This window comes from Octopus sinensis, linkage group LG8 (genome assembly GCF_006345805.1).
Source record: "Octopus sinensis linkage group LG8, ASM634580v1, whole genome shotgun sequence".
Lineage (NCBI taxonomy): Eukaryota > Metazoa > Mollusca > Cephalopoda > Octopoda > Octopodidae > Octopus > Octopus sinensis.
Genome location: NC_043004.1, coordinates 50,467,528 through 50,480,652, shown reverse-complemented (window position 1 = coordinate 50,480,652; position 13,125 = coordinate 50,467,528). Strand labels below are relative to the sequence as shown.

At 37.6% G+C, this 13,125-nt stretch overlaps 1 protein-coding gene across 2 annotated transcripts in view; it reads right to left on the bottom strand.

The window, feature by feature from the left end:
- The window catches only part of LOC115214938 (choline transporter-like protein 1), a 114,075-nt gene that overhangs the window by 1,767 nt on the left and 99,183 nt on the right, over nt 1-13,125 (bottom strand). For both annotated transcript variants that reach the window (XM_036505399.1, XM_029784021.2), the window contains 4 exons: nt 11,995-12,032; nt 9,757-9,885; nt 4,577-4,669; nt 907-1,002 (listed from right to left, as the gene is read on the bottom strand). In XM_036505399.1, coding sequence (XP_036361292.1) covers nt 907-1,002; nt 4,577-4,669; nt 9,757-9,885; nt 11,995-12,032 — 356 coding nt within the window. The remainder of the gene's footprint in view (nt 1-906; nt 1,003-4,576; nt 4,670-9,756; nt 9,886-11,994; nt 12,033-13,125) is intronic.

Sequence of the window (13,125 nt, the reverse complement as noted above, 5' to 3'; positions counted from 1 at the left end):
AATCCAGCCTGAGGCTATAGCGGAAGCAAGCTTCCTAACCACACACCCATGCTCATGCCAACAATAACATCAACAACATCCATCCATCCATTCATCCATCCATCCATCCTTCCTTCCTTCCTCTGTTTTTCATGCTGGCATGGGTTGGATGGCTTGACAGGAGTTAGCAAGTCTAGGAGCTGCACCAGGTTCCATTAGTCTGTTTTGGTTTGGTTTCTATAGCTGGATGCCCTTCCTAACACCAACCCCTCCACAGAGTGTACTGTGTGTTTTTTATGTGGCCCATTACAAGAGCTCTTCACACAGCACCAGCATTCACACCAATGCATTTTATGTGGCACCTTGGATTTAGAATCTCAGTTCTGTTGTGGTGGATGTGTCTTCTCATGTACGGGAATGTGTCACATATCTCGGTCCTCTGTCATCTTCATAAAGTTCAGTGTTTTGAGTTTGGCTTTTAACACACATGCACACACAAACAACTTATCTTTCAAACATGTCATCATCATCATCATCATTGTTTAGCGTCCGCTTTCCATGCTAGCATGGGTTGGATGGTTCAACTGGGGTCTGGGAAGCCAGAAGGCTGCACCAGGCCCAGTTTGATCTGGCAATGTTTCTATGGCTGGATGCCCTTCCTAACGCCAACCACTCCATGAGTGTAGTGGGTGCTTTTTGCGTGCCACCGGCACAGGTGCCAGACGAGTCTGGCAAACAGCCACGATCGGATTGGTGCTTTTTATGTGCCACCGGCACGGGGGCCAGGCGAGGCTGGCAACGGCCATGAACGAATGGTGCTTTTTACGTGCCACCGGCAAATAAAAAATTGTTAAGCTAGTAGAGTTGGGTTTTCAGTCGAAGACATACACACACTTTCAAAAGAGCATGTAAACTGCAATAGCTCACCATTAATGAAGTATCCATGTAGTATGGTTTCTCTGCAGAACCATCATTAATCTCCACATCCTCGCAGAAACACAGCAGCAGGGTATCAACCACCATCTGTAATAAAAATAGAACAAAATGAGAGCGTTTCAAATTCAAAATGGTAAACCGATCCTTTAGAGACAACTATGCTTTTCAGTGAGATACGAAAAGGGATTCTTTTTTTTTCTTTCTTTTTTACTTGTTTCAGTCATTTGACTGCGGCCATGCTGGAGCACCACCTTTAGTCGAGCAGATCGACCCCAGGACTTATTCTTTGTAAGCCCAGTACTTATTCAATCAGTCCCTTTTTGCCGAACCACTAAGTGACGGGGACGTAAACACACCAGCATCTGTTGTCAAGCAATGCTAGAGGGACAAACACAGACACACAAACATATACACACACACTTATATACATATACATATATACGACAGGCTTCTTTCAGTTTCCATCTACCAAATCCACTCACAAGGCATTGGTCGGCCCGGGGCTGTAGCAGAAGACACTTGCCCAAGATGCCACGCAGTGGAACTGAACCCGGAACCATGTGGTTGGTAAGCAAGGACTAAGAGTTTTAGTATTTAAAATTCTATAAAAGTAACTATATTGGAGAGAGAAAAAATATGTAAGAGTTAGCGGTTTAACATGAGTGGAAGAAAGTGGCCAAGAGCAGAGAAAGAGGCTGAGTGTTGAGAAAGAGGTGGATATCTTTATATATATAAAACTGAGAATGTGTGTCTGTCTGTCTATCTGTGTGTTTCCCTAAAACTTGAGAACTACACAACCAATTTCATTCAAATTTTACACATGCCTTACTTAGGGTCCATGTAGTTTCATGGGTAAAAAAAATGTTCATATTCTTGCCTAGAGCGAGCCCATAGCAATATCATATCTTCACCACTATTTCAGTATTACGTGTTAAAAGTGAAACAAAAACATTTCTCTATTTTATGTCAGATGCTTTCACTTTAACAATAAAAATAATAATAACAATTGAATTATACATAGTAAGTAATAATTAAAATCAAACTAAAGTATAATATAATCGTAACATAACAAAAGTAAAAATAGCAATTGGTTTAAAATTGCATCAATGATTTGAACTTAAATAAGTGGTTTCACATGAATGGGAATAAATAAAAAATAAAATTAGTGTGCAGAAATGGAATAATAAAAAATTAAATTAAAGAAAAGACTATTGTCTATAAATTATACAATGTAGAGAAAAAAGATTTGAACACATGGAGGAAAGCACCTTCGAAAAGTGTCTTGGTGCGACTATGAAAGGTATCTAATCAGAGGCGGTAAATTCGCCACAATAGAAGCAAGGTTCGAGTCAAGGGAGTACTCGACTCGAACTTGCAAAGTGGAAATATATTACTTTTACCTTTATATCTGGGACGTAGGACGTCCCAGAAAAAAATTTTAAATGTACCCCCCCCCCCCCCAGAAGTAGAGGTAGGCTGGATTGTAGCCACACTTCTATACAAGAGGAAGGACAAGATACAATTGATCGAAATTACAAGAGATGGGCTAACAATTCCAGTCTATTTTGAGTACTGTTATCACTAGCGATATCAAGAGATAACTTTGTATTTTGTATTTTATGTGTAGATGTATATATATATAGATGTACATGTAATATGTACACATATATATACACATATATACATGCACTAGCACTATGACCCGGCAACGACGGGTCTTTAATGCTAGTATATATATATATATATATATATATACATACAGGGTGTTGCAGATAAATTGAGACCAATTTTAAACAGTTGACTTAGTGGGTTTAACATTTCGTTTTGGGACAAAACCTTGCTTGCTTGAAAATATAGTCTTCCTCTTTATTTTTCAGGTAAATAGTGAACTGATTCAACAACAGAAAGTCATGGAACAACAGAATTGTTCTGCCATTGTTGTCTTGGCACAAACAAGGCACACTGCCCATAAAATTGTTAAGTTGACGAAACTTCCAAAAGCAACAGTTTATCATGTGTATAAACAATTTAAAGAAGAAGGAAAGATTGATAGAAAAGGACACAAGACTCAAAGTGATTCCAAGCCAATCCAAAGTTTCTCGCTGGACTCAAATGCTTGATTGAAGCCAACCCATCTACATCCATTACAACTATCACAAAGAAATGCAATGTGTCCCTTTCTACTGTGTCCAGAGCTGTGAACAGGAGCCTTGTCATGACTAGCCATGTTCGATGATGCTGTCACTTCCTAACAGCCAAGGCGAAAGCAGTCAGAGCTGAGAGATGCCCATTGCTTCTGTCATTCATCAAGCATCAAGGTGCTGGAAAAACTCTTGTGTTTGTGGACAAGAAGTTCACCGTGGACACTGAGGTGAATTGCAGAAATTCTCGAGTGATTGCATACAACCCTTCTGATGTCCCCACCAGTATTTGAGACTATGAACCCTGCCTCTGTGATGGTATTTGGAGTTGTGGCTAGTGAGGTAAGTGCCATGGATCCACACGAGTTTGGCTTGAAAATTGACACAAAGGAGTATCTGGACACCCTGAAGAACTCTCTGTTAGAAGAACTCTCTAGGAGTTCTTCTAACAGAGATATATAAGATGACAGGTACATAGGCACGGATATATATATATATATCAGTAATGGATGGAAGCACTCTGTCGGTTACGATGACGAGGGTTCCGGTTGATCCAATCAACGGAACAGCCTGCTTGTGAAATTAACGTGTAAGTGGCTGAGCACTCCACAGACACGTGTACCCTTAACGCAGTTCTCGGGGATATTCAGCGTGACAAAGAGAGTGACAAGGCCGGCCCTTTGAAATACAGGTACAACAGAAACAGGAAGTAAGAGTGAGAGAAAGTTGTGGTGAAAGAGTACAGCAGGGATCACCACCCCCTGCCGGAGCCTCGTGGAGCTTTAAGTGTTTTTGCTCAATAAACACTCACAATGCCCGGTTTGAGAATCGAAACCGAGATCCTACGACCGCGAGTCCGCTGCCCTAACCACTGGGCCATTGCGTCTCCACCTATCAGTAATAATTTCTGTTAGTAGAACTCTTGATGATGGAACAGAAGTTTGAGCTTGACAACGTGGTGCTAATCCAGAATTCTGCACCATGCCATGGTCAAAAGCATCACAGGCCTTCCTTGGTGAGAAGGTGTCATTTTTTGTGAGGGTCAACATCAGGCCCAGTAATAGCCCAGATCTCAACCTTCTCAATTACTTTTTATGGGGCATACTTCAAGCAAGGACCAATGCTTCACCACACTCAAGTGTCAACAGTTTGAAGACATGCATTATGTGTGTGACATGCGGAGGTTGCAGCAGCTGCAAAAGAATTTCATTCCCGTGTAGAAGCAGTAACTGCCCAAAACGATGGCCATATTGAGTGATAAATGTTTTTGTTGTAATAAATGTTACCTTAAAATTATATCTGTCTACTACTATTATTTTAGTATTTATAACCAGTTTTATGCATCGTAAAAATTGTCTCAATTTATCTGCAAGATCTTGTAGGCAAGTAAAAATACACTTACACTCAAACTATATGGAGAGAGAGAGAGAGAGAGAGAAGCAGACAAACAGAGCAACACATAGCTTTGGTAAATGCATAAATGAAAGAGGTGAACAGTAAAAAAATTGATAATTACTTACCTCATACTGAGACATAAAACAGCTGGCCAATATATAGGCAAAGACACACACTAAGAGAACAGGGATGGCATAATAATGGAGATCTTCATCTGTCTGTAAAAGTAGAAATGGTAAGAATTATTACATATTCAGAATAGTGCTGTAAATAATGATCGTGAAATGCTGGCACAATTTCTGTCTTAGTCATTATAAGTATTACAGAGTGTCTAGCTGGGTTGATAGACAAACAGGTACATAGACATATATATATATATGCGCGTGGCTTTGGGGCTAGGGTGTTGAACTCATGATCGTAAGGTTGTGGTTTCGATTCCTGCACCGGGCGATGCGTTGTGTTCTTGAGCAAAACACTTCATTTCACATTGCTCCAGTCCACTCAGCTGGCAAAAATGAGTAATCCTACAACGGACTGGCGTCCCGTCCAGGTAGGGAATTTCTACGCCACTGAAACTGGGAAACCGGCCCTTACGAGCCTAGCATGGCTCCAGAAGGAATATTTATTTTAGTCCAACCCATCCTAGCGCGGAAAACGGATGCTAAACGATGATGATGATATATATATATATATATATTAGGGAGTATAACTCCAAACTTACAGGGAAAAATTCAATTTAGTATTAAATCAAATTTCACAGTATAAATATATAAAATATAAATTAGAGATAAAACCACTATTATTCAACTCAGTGACAGACATAAATCAAAACATAAATAACAAATAATATATATTTTTATAAAACATATAGCTTATAACTAGATCTCAAAAAGTATAAAAATGAATGATCAATATTGGTTTATGTCTATCACTGTTTGAGTTGCATAATAGTGGTTTTATCTCTAATTTATATTATATATATATATATATATATTATATATATATATATATATATATATATATATATATATACAAATTGAGATAGGGGTTGTGAGTGCAACCCACCATGGGATAACATATATCCAATATACTGCTAGTGAAGTATCCAACAAAGTAAATACGTAAATGTTAAGAATTGCGATGCAATTAATTCATTTATTGTATTATATGGGCAAAGGTAAAATGTTTTACCACAAATTAATAATACAAAATAAGAAAATGGAGAAATACACCATAATCAATAATCAACTACCAGATAATACCCAATCACATAATTTATTAACCCACTACATATGAACATCAAGGTCAAACATAATAGTATAGAACAAAACAATGCACATCAATGAGTAATATGATACAATAAGTACAATATGTATAAGTGAATTACATCTTACAGCTGTTTCAGCCATGCAGATATGGGTATCTCATTATGCTCATATTAGCCAGGTGTGATAAGTTAATATGTGGTTATAAATGAGACACTTACAAAAATATCCCAAGGCCTCTTCAGAGATTATAAAGTACAAGCTAAACTAAATATGAATAACAGAGGAGGTACACCCATACAAGAGTGGGTACATACCCATAATATATAATATATAATATACGCATACATATGAGTGCATATACCCATACTCCTATATATATATATATACACATATACATAATAATATACAACAATATACATACATATGTTCTATATTCAAGGTTACAGTTGGTAAAAACAATATATTAGAATATTACAATATACAAACATACACATATCTATATTCAAATGCACATATACAAAGTCAAGAGTTCATTATACTAAGTTACAAAATGCCATTAATATTACCATCATTATTATTACCATTACCACCATTGCTACTAATATTATTATTATTAAACACCGTCAAAAACTATTGCTAGCACGCGTTTATATGCTTGTACATTTATGGACTTTGCTATGATGTGAATCAATATTTTTCATTTTATATGTATTTGCCGATTTATAATGTTTTGCATTATTATTATTGTTGTTGTTGCTATTATATTGCTATTATGTTGCTATTCCAATATATTATGATGTCGATGTATTCTACCTGATTTTTTCCACATAATATGTACTGTGAACCGCGTGATGCATATATTGTTTTGCTGGTATTATTGTTATTAATAATAATAATAATAATATTAGTAGCAATGGTGGTAATGGTAATAATAATGATGGTAATATTAATGGCATTTTGTAACTTAGTATAATAAACTCTTGATTTTGTATATGTGCATTTGAATATAGATATGTGTATGTTTGTATATTGTAATATTCTAATATATTGTTTTGACCAACTGTAACCTTGAATATAGAACATATGTATGTATATTGTTGTATATTATTATGTATATGTGTGTATATATATATATATAGGAGTATGGGTATATGCACTCATATGTATGCGTATATTATATATTATATATTATATATTATGGGTATGTACCCACTCTTGTATGGGTGTACCTCTTCCGATATTCATATTTAGTTTAGCTTGTACTTTATAATCTCTGAAGAGGCCTTGGGATATTTTTGTAAGTGTCTCATTTATAACCACATATTAACTTATCACACCTGGCTAATATGAGCATAATGAGATACCCATATCTGCATGGCTGAAACAGCTGTAAGATGTAGTTTATATTTATATTTATTTATATTCACTTATACATACTGTACTTATTGTATCATATTATTCATTGATGTGCATTGTTTTGTTCTATACTATTATGTTTGACCTTGATGTTCATATGTAGTGGGTTAATAAATTATGTGATTGGGTATTATCTGGTAGTTGATTATTGATTATGGTGTATTTCTCCATTTTCTTATTTTGTATATATATATATATATATATATATATTAGTAATAATTATAAAGAGTATGGAAACTTGTTCATTCTCACAATTTATTTTCTCTTATTTTATAATTTTGTGAGTGTGTGTGTCTGTGTGTGTGTATGAAATAGGCACAGGCATGGCTGTGTGGTAAGAAGCTTGCTTCTCAACCATATGGTTCTGGGTTCAGTCCCACTACATGGCACCTGAGGCAAGAGTCTTCCACTATAGCATCAGGCTGACCAAAGCCTTGCTAGTAGATTTGTTAGATGGAAACTAAAGGGAAAGAAAAAGTGGTGTCTATTTACTATTGAGATGTCTATGCAGCCCAGTACTGGCCTGTATCCTGGTGGTTGGGGGTCCCTGTCCAAGATGACAGCTTGTTTTGCTCACATAGATTTGTTGAGTTTACATGTCATAAAGTAAAAGTGATTAGTTGTTGGAAATAAGCTTGGATGCTAGTTATGAGTTTTCATTGTTTTTAATATCCACTTTTCTATGCTTGCTTGCATAAACCAGATGGAATCGCTGAAGCAGATTTGCTACAGCTGGATGACCTTCATATCATCGGCCCTACTTGTTTCCGAGAAAAGAAATATTCCCCATGACCAGACACATTTTAATGAACGTTGGAAACAAATAACACTACTTGTATGATGTTTATTCTCAGGATCTTTACCTTTTGATCGACAGATTTAAAAAATAATTTTTTGTAACTAAACACTTTCAAACTTTGGACACTGGTAGAATGTGTCACATAAAACATCTTTTACTCTTAACGTTTTTGAGAAAAGCTTATATTTAGGAAGTTATTTCATGTTAGAGTTGTCGTATTTCGGTAATTTCAACCAATCAATGACGTGTATTCAGCTGAATAAAATTACTGCTGTTGTTTGTCAACAACAACTATTGGAGATGTATTTTTCGTTTGTCACTGTTATTTATGACATCGTTCGTGCATTTGTACTGGTTTTAGGGTTTGGGTCAGGGTTTTAGGGTTAAGGTGTTAGGGTTACGGTTTTAGGGTCAAGGTTTTAGCGTTAGGATTAAGGTTCTTGTTGACAAAAAACAGCAGTAATTTTATTCAGCTGAATACACATCATTGATTGGTTGAAATTACCGAAATACGACAACTTTAACATGAAATAACTTCCTAAATGTAAGCTTTTCTCAAAAACGCTAAGAGTAAAAGATGTTTTATATGACACTTCCTCCCAGTGTCCGAAGTTTGAAAGTGTTTAGTTACAAAAAATTATTTTAAAAATCTGTTGGTCAAAAGGTAAAGATCCAATTTTCTTTTATAGCTATCATACTATGTTAAGATGAGGAGACACAAACACACACACACACACACACACACTGTATTTTCAAACATATAAGGTGCACACGGATTTTGGCAGGCTGAACCTGCAAAAAATAAAAATGATAACTGCAGCTAACCCTGAATATCCTAGCTAAATGTCTCACACATTTTCATGTATAGGAACCATGAGAATTTAAACTAATGCCTTTTGGTAAAGCTATTATGTATGGCAGGCTAAGTTACTATGCTTACCTGAACACTACCAAATATCATCATTGACCTTTACCATCACCATTATTGTCTATTGTGGAGGCGCAATGGCCCAGTGGTTAGGGCAGCGGACTCGCGGTCGTAGGATCGTGGTTTCGATTCCCAGACCGGGCGTTGTGAGTGTTTATTGAGCGAAAACACCTAAAGCTCCACGAGGCTCCGGCAGGGGATGGTGGTGATCCCTGCTGTACTCTTTCACCACAACTTTCTCTCACTCTTACTTCCTGTTTCTGTTGTACCTGTATTTCAAAGGGCCGGCCTTGTCACTCTCTGTGTCACGCTGAATATCCCCGAGAACTACGTTAAGGGTACACGTGTCTGTGGAGTGCTCAGCCACTTACACGTTAATTTCACGAGCAGGCTGTTCCGTTGATCAGATCAACCGGAACCCTCGTCGTCGTAACCGACAGAGTGCTTCCTTCCTATTGTCTATCATTAATAACACTAACCAAAGCCCAACCTTCAGCAAATAAGATGCAGGGTGACTTTTAGGGGTAATGTTTTGGAAAAATGTATGCCTTAGAGGCCAGAAAATACAATATATAAAGGGTTTTTTTTTAGAAACACTTGCCAAAGTGCCTTAGAGTGGGACTGAACTCGAAACCATGTGGTTGAGAAGCAAACTTCTTAACCACACAATCATGCTTACACTGTGGAAAACGGAAGGACAAATGTAACATATAGAGTGAGAGTACTGAAAGGTGCCAAGATGTAAGTTGCAAAAGAAAAGAACGCGTTAGACTAAGATATTGTGCAAATTTTTGTAAATTTTGAGAAAACAAGAGAGAAAGATTCGGTAAGATAGAAGCAGTCTGAGGGTCACAGGAATGAAAATGAAAGTCATTAAGAATACATTAGTCTTACCTTAAACCATGCAATTCCTATAGCACCAGTGAGGACCATAATAGAGATTTTCGTCAAGAAGAGCAGAAAATCACCAACACTGTTGATCGCAGCCACACGTAGAACATTATTGACCAGAAGATTAAATGCCTGGAATTAGAATTCAAAGAGTATTTTTGGTTGAGTTATAAAGTTAAGGAAATACTGAAATGTTAAAATTTTAATGTGACAAAAATTTTGTCTCATTGAAGGAAGATTCATTGAAAATTAAAACAAAATGATGCCTAAAATTTAATAAACATAGTATACATACATATACTGTCTGTACTAACTTATGTGTCCTTTTCCTAGTTTATGGATGTTATGAACTATACTATTCTCTTATTAATTCTTTTCTATAATAGTAAATAGCAGATAAAAATATAGAAATCCTTTTCTGAGTTAAGCATGAAAGTGCAGTACAGTGTCTAATGATGTTGATAGCTGGATGCTGTCTTTACCTAATATTAAAAACTATGCAGCTTATTTGTCAGGTAGCCATGATCAACGGATTAGATGGCAAGCAGAAGAAAGTTTGAATAAAAGTCTTCTTTTGAACTGGTTTATGACAACGGCATCCTTATAGATCTTATGATTGGGTTAATTGGACTAATCAAGAAGGAAAGCAACATAACTCAGGAACATTTTCAAGTCAGGTGGGAGAAAGGGAAAAGAAGACTATCACAACAGAGAGGACTCTGAAAAGCAAACCCGATAATCAGGTGGTAGCGTTTCACCTGACATTGGATAAAATCTACCCATTAAGAACAGAGGCAATCCCTCCAATGAACTTTCATAGTTTCTATCAAACAAATTTCACAAGACTTTGGTCATCCCAGCTAGGTGGACTGTGCCTCCACATGGTCTCTATTTACTGTTAGGTGGACAGTTCTGTCACATGGATCTATTTAAAGCTAGGTGGAATATACATCCACATGATACCTATTACAACCAGGTGGACTCTACCTTCACAAGATATCTATTTACAACTAGGTGAACTGTATTTCCACATGGTAGCTTATTTACATTTAGGTGGATAGTAACTCCATGCAGTACCTTTATTTTACTGGCACTCCTTTGGTTATGAAGATGAGAGTTCCAGTTGATGTGATCAACAGAACAGTTAGCTCATGAAATAAACATGCAAGTGGCTGAGCACTTCACAGATACACATGCCTGGGAGAGTCATGACAAGGTTGGCCCTTTGAAATACAGGTAGCGCTTGCTTTTTTCAGCTGAGTAAACTGGAGCAATGTAAAATAAAATGTCTTACTCAAGGACACAACGTGGTACTGGGTATCGAACTGATGACCTTACAATTGTGAGCTAAATACTCTAACCACTAAACCACGTTCCTTCACATATACAGTACCTATTTACAGATTCTCTGGAGACTATCTCCTAACATGATGCCTTTTTACAGCTATGTAAACTATATCTTCAGATGTACTTATTTACAGTTGTGGAGGCGCAATGGTCCAGTGGTTAGGGCAGCAGACTTGCAGTCGTAGGATCACGGTTTCGATTCCCAGACCGGGCGTTGTGAGTGTTTATTGAGCGAAAACACCTAAAGCTCCACGAGGCTCCGGCAGGGATGGTGGTGATCCCTGCTGTACTCTTTCACCACAACTTTCTCTCACTCTTACTTCCTGTTTCTGTTGTACCTGTATTTCAAAGGGCCGGCCTTGTCACTCTCTGTGTCACGCTGAATATCCCCGAGAACTACGTTAAGGGTACACGTGTCTGTGGAGTGCTCAGCCACTTGCACGTTAATTTCACGAGCAGGCTGTTCCGTTGATCGGATCAACCGGAACCCTCATCATCGTAACCGATGGAGTGCTTCAGATTTACAGTTAGATGGGCTGAACCTCGACATGGTACCTCAACAGGGTACATAATCACAGCTAGTTGTATCATGTCTCCACTTTATACCTAGTTATAGCTAGGTGGATTGCACCTCCACATGGTATCTATTTACAGCTAGATGGACTGTATCTTCACATGGTCCTTCAACGTATTTTATATGGACTGTATCACTTACTGCAAAGAGTACCCAGTCACTTAATAACAAAATGTATATATCTTAGACATAGCACAGTTCTGACAACATTATATGGATTTGTGGTCTTTTTGTTGGGAGTTCAAAACTACTAGTAACAAGGATAGCTATATATATATCGACTAAGAAAAAAAATGTATAATATGAGAAATAACTCATACCCTCCTGGCTGAGGTGCAGAAACTGGTTCCTTTGATGGCTGTAAATAGACAGGAAAACAAAATGAAAATATATCAAAATGAATTTTCAAGAAACTTCTTTACACTAACAAGCAACGACAATTGTTTCTAACTTAGGCACAGGACCACAAATAAACAGCAGAGGTTTACTGCAATCAACTCGCTGAAATGCATGCTCACTCGTAAAAAATGAGACCTGCATTGGTGCGTGGACATGGCCCAATTCTGCTCCATGATAATGCAAAGCCACATGTTGCAAGAATGATGCTGCAGAAACTCACAGACTTGGGATACAAGACTTTACCACATTCTCCCAATTCTCCTGATTTTTCACCCAATCCCTACCATTTATTTAAGTATTTAAACACATTTTTAAGTTATAAAACTTTCAGGTCCAAACCAGAGGTGGAATCAGCTTTCGAAGATTTCTTAGCATCAAAGCCAATAAGTTTTTATAGACAAGGCATAAATAATCTTGTTGATTGATGGCAGAGATACATAGATGTTCATGGCTCATATACTTTGACTAATCAAAACATTTCTATTGTTAATTTTTCCAGAATAAAATTATGTTTCTGAAATCGGCCAATATTTTCGGAACAACCTAATATATATGTATATATATATATATATCATCATCATTTAACGTCCGTTTTCCGCGCTAGCACGGGTTGGACGGTTTCGACCGGGGTCTGGGGAGCTCGGGACTGCCCCAGGCTCCAGTCTAGTCTGGCAGTGTTTCTACAGCTGGATGCCCTTCCTAACGCCAACCACTCCGCGAGTGTAGTGGGTGTTTTTTACGTGCCACCTGCACAGGTGCCAGAGGGGTCTGGCATCGGCCACGTTCGGATGGTGCTTTTTATGTGGGGGGGGAGAAATATAGGGGAGCACCAGTGGGGAGGGGTGGTTCAGAGAAATGATGACAGGTTCTAGGCAAGTAGAACGTAGGATATCAAGAGAGGGGTAATGCATGGTCAAATAGCGTATTGAAGAGGGGGGTTCGAAGAGTAGACACCTATAATGGTGGTGGGAGAAGCGACATCCGGTATAGATGGAGCAAAAATATAGAGATATCCGGTATTGGTGGTGGGGGTGGGCAAGGGCGGGTGCACC